The following is an 11056-nucleotide window of genomic DNA, read 5'->3' as shown; positions in this document are numbered from 1 at the left end:
GCTTTTGGCCCGTGCCCCACCATTTAGTTTTAATTTGGGCCCTTCAAGGGAAAAGGTTTGGGAACCCCTGCTATTAGGTGTGGGATAATGCAACCTGCTGAATGCATTTAATGATAGCTTTGTATAAAAAAAACATGCTGGAGTGCATTGCACTGAAGGTTTCTAATAGTTTGCACTGTTCATGAATGGAAACAGAGATGACAAAGATGGGCTGGCAGATTTGGTTATCATACTTTTGCATGACATAATATTTTTGCAGAGACATACATTCATACGTTTGTCTTTCTTACTTGCTGTTCAAAGACATGATATAAAAGATGCACAACAGTGTTTAAACGTTTACAGATCAAATGCAATTGTCCTGCGGCCCTACCTACAAGTCTGACTTCTTCAGAAAGCGACAGCTGCTGTTTTGCATGTTTTAGTTTACCCACAAGAAAGGTGGCACACCTCAACCTGGCATCCAGAAAGTTCATCACTCTTCAACAGATTTGGATCTTCCATCTGTCAGTAATCTCCACCCAGAGCCTTCAGTGGAATCCAGACCTGTTAATCAAGCAGAGGGAACAGCTTTTTCCTTTTTTTTATTAATGGTTTAAAAACACATGTCAGTCTTGCACTCTTTATAGCAAGTCCTGTACAGACAAATCCCGGATGAAGAAAGCTGACATGGTGATTAATTGTATAATTGAATGTGATGTTTTAGTGTGCTGAGAGTATTAAAGCTGACAGTTTACATTATCAAATCATGAAACCCTGGAGGGATATCAAACACAAATCGTTTTTTTAGAGAGTAAGACATCATGTGTATTATTGGCATGCATCATAAGGAAACCAGTCCCTGCCTGGGGGCAGATTTCACATTTGTTACTTTGCTTTTGTGCACAAAACTGACCTGGCCTCCACTGGTCGTGCCAAAGTTTCTGTCAGACATTCAGTGAGGCAAAAGTTTGTCTTTGATGAACTAATGGACTCTTTGCCAACTCAGGTGCTCAGCACTCACCTGTTTGGTCTTTCTGGGCTCATACGCTTTGCATGGTGTTGGCTGGCTCCTTGTACACTGATATGCTGCAATTCTAAAGCAATATCCCAAAAGAACTGCATCGAACACATATTCTGCTTAAAAACCTGTAAAATTATTGCTTTACGATAGCATACAGTTGGACGATGACCAAAAGTTGTTCTGATAAAGGTAACCCATATAAAGGACAAAGGACTACACAAGCATTTCCTCTTGAAGTGTAATGCTGAACATTTGCCTGCAGGCTTTTGGATGAAGCAGTGAGAAAAGCATTCGTTTGATTTTCTTTTCTCATTGAGGTGTGAACAGATTTGCCCTGGATCCTAACACACTGGAGTAAACAGAGGCATATTGTATAGATTACATAACACAAAGGTGAAACTGGTACCTGTGGCTACAAGCCAAGCTGTTAACCCCAGGTTAGGCTGAGGAATGGGAGGGGGTGTGGGCTGCACATCAATCAATCACTGTCATCCGGCCAAGTTCTTACAAGTTTTTCATTTCACTCTTGCCACTGTGGCCTCGCCCCATTCCACGCACTCACATATCTGGAAAATCTGTTGTATTTTGTTACAGTGTTTTTTCGTTTGGACTTATTTTTGATCGCTACGCTGACAAAGGTTTTCCTCACAGGTGTAAAAAGGAAAGGATGCAACAGGGGACGTGGCAGCATGCTAAATCCTACCTGCTGCAACAAGAGCATTGCACACTAGTTCAGCAGGACTGCAGAGAGGAGGAGGCTGCATGATCCTGGTTCAGTGTGTCATCCGTAGAGTAGTAGTAGTAGCATTGCACAACTGTCAATGAATGAATAAATATTTTTCATGAATGAATGCATTATTTCATTTTAATCAATGAAATTTGATGAAACTCAGCAGCTGGTTTGCATCTACTGTAACCAGCAGGCCTGCTGGCAGAACCAGCAGCAGCTGCAGGGATCATCCTGTGTTAGAGCACTATTTGCCTGTGTGGCAGAGGCCGTCAGACCAGAATCCTCTGCAGGGCAAACAATCAGGTCAGCTCCCAAAAGATGCTCAGAGGTTAAGTCTATCATTAATCATTCATCATTAAGATGCTCAGGTAAGACCAAGTAAAAATAGAGCCTGATTAAACGAGTTATATTTGAACAGGGAAAGGTACATTTTGCTGCAGAGCATACACCTCATGCCAAACAAATCGTTATTATTTGTACCGACACAAGACTCTTTAGACACTAATCGCAGCCGTGCATTTTTTAACCTTTGACCAAAAATGTTGTTAGAGAGAAGGTATGTCCTCCGTTAATCAGCTGCCCACGTGGAGTCGCTCATAGTTTGAATTTCTTCGTGCAAGTTGATGGTGTTCGACAAAAACAACCGGGCAACCAGGTACTTTCACTTATAATCACTGTCCTGTATGTTTTTGTTTTTACTGTCCTTTACTTGAGGGTGTCAGGTTTGTACTTTTTGCTGCTGTGGGTTCACACTGAAAACATGAAAACATGCTAATGAAAGTCAATACATTGTAAATATACATTTACCAGCAATACATGACTGGGTAGAGCAGGTACAGCAGCTCCAGAGTTAAAATGCTGCCGACACATAGTAGCCTCCCTTTTTTCAGGATCAGCAACTATTCTGAGTGCTATGCTAAGCTAACTAGCTTTGTATTTAGACAATTGACAGTAGGGCTGTTCATTCAAGCTCAGGTTAACTGTTGGCTCTAGCTTTATATTAAACAGTACAGTGACCCTGAAAGCTCAACAAGCTACAACTTAAAAAACACATGCAAATAGAAAAACACAAGCAAATGAAGGAAACATTTTCACCTATAAGACAACACATGCACAGCATTTCTTTTCTTTTTTTTTTTTTTAAAGGCTGCAATATGAGAAAACCAAATACAGAAACACGCTGTAACCAAAAGCAACCCAATACAGGTATTGACAGCGTCCTTCAGTTGTGTAGAAAAATGAGTTTTTATTGTTGTTGTTGTTGTTGTTGAATGCTTGATTCAGATATCATTTCAAATGTTTGCTCTTTATCAAGTGATGCTCTCTGCTGGTAATCTAGCAACTTTTGCCAATTACTAGCCTCTTGGTTCATTGTTCATTGTACCCAATATCTGAATTATGCAATCAGAATGTTAAAAGGAGCCTTGCAACGTTAATTTTCCATTAACTGTTTTCAACTCATTTCCGTTGCAACTTGCAACTTGCTGGTTGTTTCTGTACTCATTGTATTTTATTGTTTTCGGTGTGATTTGCAGTGCATTTCTGTTTTGGTTGTTGTATAAGTGCAATGTTGCACATGTGTTGTCTATTTTCTGAAGATGTTGTCTTATATTTACATTTGCTTGTGTTTTCTTAAACTGCAGTGCATTGACTCTGCACTCTCAGGGCCAATACAGACCACACAGATATGATGACTGGTATTAATCCCCTCGTTTGCCAGAAAGAAATTATTCCCCACAATGTCCAGGCTATCAACTATTACTGTCACTTCAGGTCAGCTGTTACAGCTGCTGCTGGGATGAAGCTTGTGTGTATAAACTGTATGTGTCCTCTGCGATATCATGTCCTCATGCAGGTAAAAGATCAAGCCTTCAAGCCAGTGTATGTCAGCAGCAAAAGTTCTTTTCTGAGCAATGAACAATGGGCGGGACTGTAGGATTTGTACAGCTTTGTATCTCTAACTTCATGAGAAGTTGCATAGCCTTGGGCAAGGCAAAGCCATCTATAATTCATGTTCGAACCTGTTCACCAAGGAATGAAAAGGCCTCTTAAGTAACCATTTACTGAAAGAAAAATACCATGTCCTCTTGATTAATCACATATGCCACTGCAGTAGACTTACAAACTCTCACACATAGCTTAGCTTTAGCATGAGCTGCTATATTCCTTAATACAGCTCTTGGCATGTTTGAATTAGACTACACATTGGATTAGTTTGTTTTTGTGTGTGTGTTGTGTTAACTTTAAATTGCTTCCTTTTTATAGTAAGTGATTAAGGATGTCTGCAAGATGACATTTGCTGACATTTAGTCGGAATTCATGACCTTCAGTTCATTTTGTCAAAGCTAATTAGCATGTATCAGGAGGCAGGCTGGGACATGTCAAGTGTTCCACAGCAATGTGTATAATGTCATTGTTTCTGTCATCGAAGTGTCCTTTGTTGAACTGTTAAAGGTACAACTTGTTGTGTGTGTATCACCTTATATGCTGCTTTTAATACACACACATACACTCACACACACACACACACACACACACACACACACGCACACTCACAGTGTTAACTTTTATTAACACATAGTGTTAATTTTCCAAAATAAGCAGTAAATAATTGAGTGTGTATCTACATTATACTACATTTATTTATATGGAACTTGCAATCCAGCAAAACACAAGGGAACACCATGCAAAATACTTTTTGAAGAAGATTTATTGCCGAGCAAAGAGGACTTCGGGTGTTGCCAACAGTGGTGCACTGAAAAAAGATATACTTAAGTAGAAGAGGACTTTTGTGACTGGCTGTCTTCTTACTTAACTATTTAGGTACAGCAGGTTTAGTATAAGAAGATCAGCATGGCGATGGCTCATTTTTCCCAAACTGCTCCTATCAGCTGTGTGTCATAGGTGGATGTGCAGTGCTTCAAGTTGGTCAAACAGCTGGATGGAGCAGCAGAGGAAAACACATACAATAGTGCCACCTGCTGTCGAAACAGGTGTGGTGCAGTGATCACTGAACCACGAGCAGTGACTCGGACTACAGTTGACAGTAAAGAACTTATTAACCTACAGTGAGAGTTTTCAGAAACCTGAACACAGACCCGTCCACCTCTTCATGAAGGATATGTGAAGGAAAGCTGTGTTTACACCGCTGACAGTAGAAACACACCTATTATTAGGTGAAGGCACCTTGGTGAATGAATCAGTAAAGAACTGGGTAATAGAGCAGAGTGTGTGTGTTTCTTTAAAGACCAACATCCGAACACAAAGCATCACTCCTCAGGAACAGCTTCAGCCTCCACCTGCTCCTGCTCCTTCTCCTCCACGGCGGCCGGCTCCTCGATCGCTGCCTGAGCTTCCACCTCCTCCTGCTTCTCCTCCTCCTCCTTCTTCTCCTCCGTCTTGATCACCACAGTTTCCGTCTTGGTGACTGTGGTGCTCTTCACCGCTGCTCCCTCTGGGGCAGCGAAAGAACCGCTGCTGGCCTTGACTCCACCAAAGGAGCAGCTGGTGTAGGACGGGGTGCGGGAGCTCTCCAGGCCGTAGGCACTGTAGTTCACAGCTGCACATTCAGAAGGGAAAGGCACTCATTAACACAGTAATGGGGAAAAGGGTGCAGGATTGATATGTGGACATGTTGCATCTTCAAAAGCTTTGGGGAGCTTTAAAGCCCGTCCGACAATGTCTGCTGTTTCTCTTTCTCTGTTGAAGTGAGGCTTTATTTTTCAGCTTTAACATACAAAAATCTTGATTTCTTTTTTCCTTTTAGACACCAGGATGCAATTTTGATGACTGCATGAAGAGTTTTGAGAACACAAAGTGGAAACACAGATTTGATATGTGTCACCTCTTCTCAAAACCAGGCTTGTGTTTCCAACAAGGCATCTAAACAGTGGTGAAAAACTGCAGCTTCCCTTGACTGTAGTGCGTCTTTGTCAACAGGTTGTTAAAGCTGATGAGTGCATTCATCACACGACTTCGAACAGGAATGATCCTTTTGTGATCATTTTTAGTGTTTTTCCTTGGTTTATACTGGAACGTGGTGAAAACCTACAGTGACACACTTTAAATATTTACACCAAAGGCGGACATGAACTTACACGTCTGTTTGGATACAGTGGTCTTGATTCCGGCTGCTAACCTGTAAAGAAAAATTTGAAAAAAAGGCAGAATAAAGCAGAATATAAAGAGATAAACAGAATAAGATTCCTGCAGACAAGACATTTCTCTTCACCTCTCTCACAAGGACGTCTTACCTGTCCTCCTCTCCTTCCAGCAGCTTCCTGTAGGTGGCGATCTCGATGTCCAGAGCCAGCTTCACATTCATCAGTTCCTGGTACTGGCGCACTTGCATCGCCATATCCTGCTTGGCTCTCTGGAGAGCTTCCTCCAGGTCTCTGATGCGGAGTTTGGCGTCCTTCACTGCCAGCTCTCCTCGCTCCTCAGCCTCTGCGATTTGACCTTCCAAACTGTTCCGCTGAGAGCAGAGAAGGAAAAGCAGAGTGACGTGTTGTACAAAGAAATCAATTGGCTTTAGAGGGGGCCAGGCGCCACTAACACATTTTCCTGAATTACTGCTGAAGATTGAGGAATAGTTGGATGAAAAGCTCTCAAATCAAATCAAAGGAATGAAAACCAAACTCTTATTACAGTAAAACATGTCTAAACATTCAAAACTGAAACCTGGAATTCTCACCTGTGATTTAGCCATGTCAATTTCAGACTGGAGCCTCATTATCCTGCGGTTCATGTCAGCGATCTCAGCCTTGGTCGACTTCAGATCGTCACCGTATCTACCTGCTGACTGCTGCATCTCTGCATACTGGTGCAGACGGGTACAAGTCAGACTGACACATCGAAGTGCGACATGATAATCCAGGTAAGTTTTAGTCATCCTGGTTGCAACATACAGTGCAGTCACCAGATGCACTGTTTTAGTATCTGTAGCAACATATGTGCACATGAAGCTTTTTAGAAAAGCACAATTATAGTAGTAGGGTATGGTAAGATGAGGTGAGTTTTGACAAGAGGGGTTAACTATACATCCTAAAGCCACATTCACCTAATCAAAAGCATGTGCTGCACAGCCAAGCAAAAGAGGACTTGTTCATATTTTCCTGTTTTACATGCACAATAACATGAATTCAGCTGGAGAGACTGATGAAGGGCGGATCTCACCTTTGTCTGGTACCACGACTCGGCCTCGGCTCTGCTACGGTTGGCAATGTCTTCATACTGGGCGCGCACCTCCGCAACGATGGCATCCATGTCAAGGTTACGGCTGTTGTCCATCTCCACCACAACAGAGGTGTCCTTGATCTGTCCCTGTAGCTCTTGGATTTCCTACAATACAAGAACATAAGCAGAGAAGAAATGGAAAATGCGCTTTGTTTTAAGATGACATAAAGCTACATCAATTATTCATGTGCCACTGGTAAGTAAAATAAGGTTATTACTGCGTCAAAGATCTGCCTCAGGAACTCAATCTCATCGGAGAGCCCATCCAGTTTGGCTTCCAGCTCCACTTTGACCATGTAGGCTGCATCAGTGTCCTGCACAGGACAGGCAACATGGAAAATTTTAATTGTTGCATATATCCCAGACCCCGAGGAGCAAACTGCCTCTGTGGGGGCTCATTCTGCTCGAAGGCTAATCATAGTTTCAAGTGCAACAATATGATAGAAAATCAAAACAGACCTTCTTTGTGAGGACAAAGTTGTTCTCACACTCATTGCGCTTGTTGATCTCATCCTCATACCTGAAAAAAAGAAGAATTTTATATGTGTATATGCCCTTTAAAACAGAAACCTGCAATGACATATTTTGTCACTTGGGGGCATTAGAAAGCTGTAAGACCAAAACTGATCTATTTAAGTTGATATGATGAGTGTATTAGCAAACAACTGCCTATTTACACATCCAGCAGACATGGAGCTACGTGATGGGCCAAAAGCAAGTACCTGCTGTACTGTGTTGGTAAGATGCAAGACAGTAGAAGGATCCTAAGTTCCCTTAACTGACTCATTTCCTGTGCATTTTTTTTTTCACTGAAAACAGCACTTCACTGTTTGTGAATTAAAACTGTAAATCTGTGGGCCATAATCTAACCAAAGAACAGAGATACGCTCAAATGTTCTATAGAAATCTGCAGAACTACAGAGTCTTTGTGGGTTTGTAACTATGAGAAACACTTTTCACTTTACATGTGTTCATTTTTCCATTGCTAATATATACATTTTGATGAGTGCAGCGTTAAAAAAAACATGCAATAAAATACATGTGATTCCTCCAGCAGCAATCTGCAACTGAGGAAACAAATTTCTGTCAGAGAACGTACAGACTGATTTCTAAACTGTATTAGCTGTTTGTTAAAAAAAATTCTGTAGTGTGAACTCCTGAAAGACGCCAAAATGGTCTGCAGAGCTGAAGGAACTGCAGAGCCTGAGCAACTACGTTTATGTATAAATAGTAATTTGATCCATAAAAACACAGATTATTGATACTTTAAGATATTAGGAACACTGAAGGTTGAAATCCTCTACTTCACTCACTTGTTTTTGAAGTCCTCAACCAGGCCCGTCATCTGATGCAGGTCGGACTCGAGCTTGACTTTTTCATGTCCCAGGTTGTCCAGCTGCTTACGCAAGTTGGCAATGTAGGCTTCGAACATGACATCAATGTTGGAGCGAGACGTGGTCTGTTCCTGCAGAAGTTTCCACTTGGTCTCAAGCATTTTGTTCTGCTGTTCCAGGAAACGTACCTGCAGACAGAGAAGGAAACAAACAGTCAGATAAAAAATACATATATATAATAAACAGTTCTGTACCTGTGGATCATAAAGAAATGACAGTGAGTGGATTGATGGTGGAGGCTGAGTTTTAGACTTGATGTATGGGCATCGATAGGTTGATGAAGAAAAGAATGGGAAGCTGATCCTGCACAATCATCCAGCTCCTTGTTTCCACAATCAATACATAAGTCTATAATGTGTGCAGAGGGTGGTCAGTGAGACATGAAAGAGAATGCATGTAAAGAGAAGGTGGAAGTGACTCAAATGACATGAATGGATTCACTCTGTTTGCTGATGAACAAAGAAATGATCAACTGAAAGAAAAATGACTGATTGAACTTCTCCCACCTCCAGCTCACTCCAAATGTCACATCAATTACCCCTCACTCAATTCTAACCCATAGTGCCGTGTTTCGACACAAAGAGGCACTGTTTCCCGATTGTGACACACTTCACCCCTTTACAGCTTTTCTATTCAGCGTCCCGACCCTGGGCGGGGTCCCGCTACCACTCAGCAAACAGGATGGGACACACAGCTCTGCGTGTGTGTGTGCCATATCATGATGGTATGCAGAGGAGTGGGAGAGAGCTTTGTTTTACGATGTGATTGATTTACAGTTTCACTCCAGGGTGCCTCCATAAACGAGAGGGTTGCAATGGGCGATAACGAAAGAATCCGATCATTCTCAGGTGCAGAAGAGTGCAAGCTCCTGTGTGATAAGATAGCTGTATCAGACGTTTCAGCCATCTCTGCTTGACAGTAGATGCGGAATAATGATTTACACTACATTCAAACAAATGGCTTCCTTGATTATTATACAGCCTCATAAACTGGGTATTGTTCAGTCAAATCACTATTTTTTACTACACTGATCTACTCCACTCAGTGTTTAACGAGCTTGCGTTATGCAAACCTTTCCCAGCCACTCCCATAACAGCATGATTTTGCAGAGCATGAATGCAAAAAGACACCTGTCATTCTGTCTACTTTCATTACCTCCAAATCTCAGTTTTGCAGGATATTACTCACACTGGTGTGCAACCCTCCAAGCAAAATTGCTCTGTTCTTTATCCCAGCCCTGCACAGTATGTACTCTGTGTCCAGGTGGATCATCTTTATCTGAGCTCTATGAATCTCACCTGAGGGTGAAAACATGTGTGCAAGCTAAGCCACCACACAAAGCCATTGGCGTGACTGCATATTGCTATATATACAGTTTTTAAGGGGATTGTCTCAAGGATGACCTCTTTCACCTTGACTTTTTTTGGCTTGCAGTATACTAATTTCCTCTGAGGCTCCTGAGTTATTTGTCTACTCAGTGTGGAATTTGATAGCTTTATCCCAACAATCATAGTAACCAACAGAACATCAGGAACAAAAACCTGTAAAGCAACATACTGTGTGTGCAGGTTGTTGCTATTCCTGCAATTTTCCCCTGGAAGCTTTTGGGGCTTAAAGGACAAAATGTCCTGGTTAGACGATTGTGTTTGTATCTCAGTCTTAAGTGGACTGACCTTGTCAATGAAGGAAGCAAAGCGGTTGTTCAGGGTCTTGATCTGCTCCTTCTCCTGGGTGCGGACCACCTGGATAGTGGGATCAATCTCCAGGTTCAGGGGGGCCAGCAGGCTCTTGTTCACGGTCACCGCAGTGATGGGGGCCACCACTTCATTGGCCATGCCACCTCCCATACCTCCACCGAAGCCCACATAGCCAAACTCTACTCCACTTCCTCTTTGTCCAGACCCTCCAGCAACATACCCACCAACCACTTTAAACCCCCCAGTGCCCACAGCAGCACCACTGCTGCCCACTCCCCCATAAGAGCTGCGGACAGCGTAGTTCTGCCTGCCACTACCCACACCACGTGTACCATAGCCAGAGAAGGAGCGGCTGCTGAAGCCCTGGGATGGGCCCCTGGAGGACGACACAGTGGAGAAGGTGGTGGTCTTCATGGCTCTGACAGACATGGTCGCAGAGGGTGTCTGTAGCAGTGAGGTGGTGCAAGAGGAGAGATTGTGCAGAGGGAAGGAGAGCCAGGCAGATCGACCCTCCCTGGTCCCTGGTGCTATTTATCAGAGCAGGGGTGGGACCCTGCTGAGGTGCGATTGGCTGGTGTCCTCAGCAGGGGAGTGAAGGATGAAGGGGGGGAGAAGATGAGGGAATGTCAGGGAAGAAAATCGCATCGTGTTACACACTTACAGCACACAAAGTGTGCTGCTGGAGAGAGCGGAGGAATTACATAATAGTCAGTGTGCCAGTTGCTATAAAACTGCAGCAGAAACACTGGGAGACTCTGAGTCTTGTCCACCTTCTAGGCTTTTATGAAATGGCATTTTCCATTCTTGCAACATTACATTGCTTTACATTGTAGTGACAAACACTCCCAGTCCATTTACATTTAAAACATTACACTGTACTTCAAACAGAGTCTACATCTTTTCTCATATTCTTTACATACACACACACAGAGAGAGAGAGAGAGAGAAAGAGAGAGAGAGACAGAGAGAGAGAAAGAAAGAGAAACACTCACACCCA

General features: G+C 42.8%; 1 protein-coding gene across 1 annotated transcript; it reads right to left on the bottom strand.

The window, feature by feature from the left end:
- Window positions 1-4426: 4426 nt before the first annotated feature.
- LOC121611616 (keratin, type II cytoskeletal 8-like) lies at window positions 4427-10546 on the bottom strand. Its single transcript, XM_041944249.1, has 9 exons — window positions 10036-10546; window positions 8282-8490; window positions 7428-7488; window positions 7187-7282; window positions 6909-7073; window positions 6427-6552; window positions 5987-6207; window positions 5831-5871; window positions 4427-5292 (listed from the first exon to the last, which is right to left on the bottom strand). Exons 1-9 carry the CDS (start codon window positions 10486-10488, stop codon window positions 5003-5005), a joined length of 1662 nt encoding a protein of 553 aa, XP_041800183.1. The 5' UTR covers window positions 10489-10546; the 3' UTR covers window positions 4427-5002.
- Window positions 10547-11056: the final 510 nt, after the last annotated feature.

This window comes from Chelmon rostratus, chromosome 2 (genome assembly GCF_017976325.1).
Source record: "Chelmon rostratus isolate fCheRos1 chromosome 2, fCheRos1.pri, whole genome shotgun sequence".
Taxonomy (NCBI): domain Eukaryota; kingdom Metazoa; phylum Chordata; class Actinopteri; order Chaetodontiformes; family Chaetodontidae; genus Chelmon; species Chelmon rostratus.
Note: the sequence above shows the minus strand (reverse complement) of the source record. Positions and strands in the feature narration are given on the sequence as shown.

Coding starts and splice junctions, on each gene's coding strand:
- LOC121611616 (XM_041944249.1), bottom strand. CDS start 10,488: ATGTCTGTCAGAGCCATGAAGACCACCACCTTCTCCACTGTGTCGTCC. Junction 7,489..8,281: donor GTTGAGGACTTCAAAAACAA/GTGAGTGAAGTA, acceptor TCTTTTTTTCAG/GTATGAGGATGAGATCAACA. Junction 5,872..5,986: donor CTGGAAGGAGAGGAGGACAG/GTAAGACGTCCT, acceptor TTTTCTTTACAG/GTTAGCAGCCGGAATCAAGA.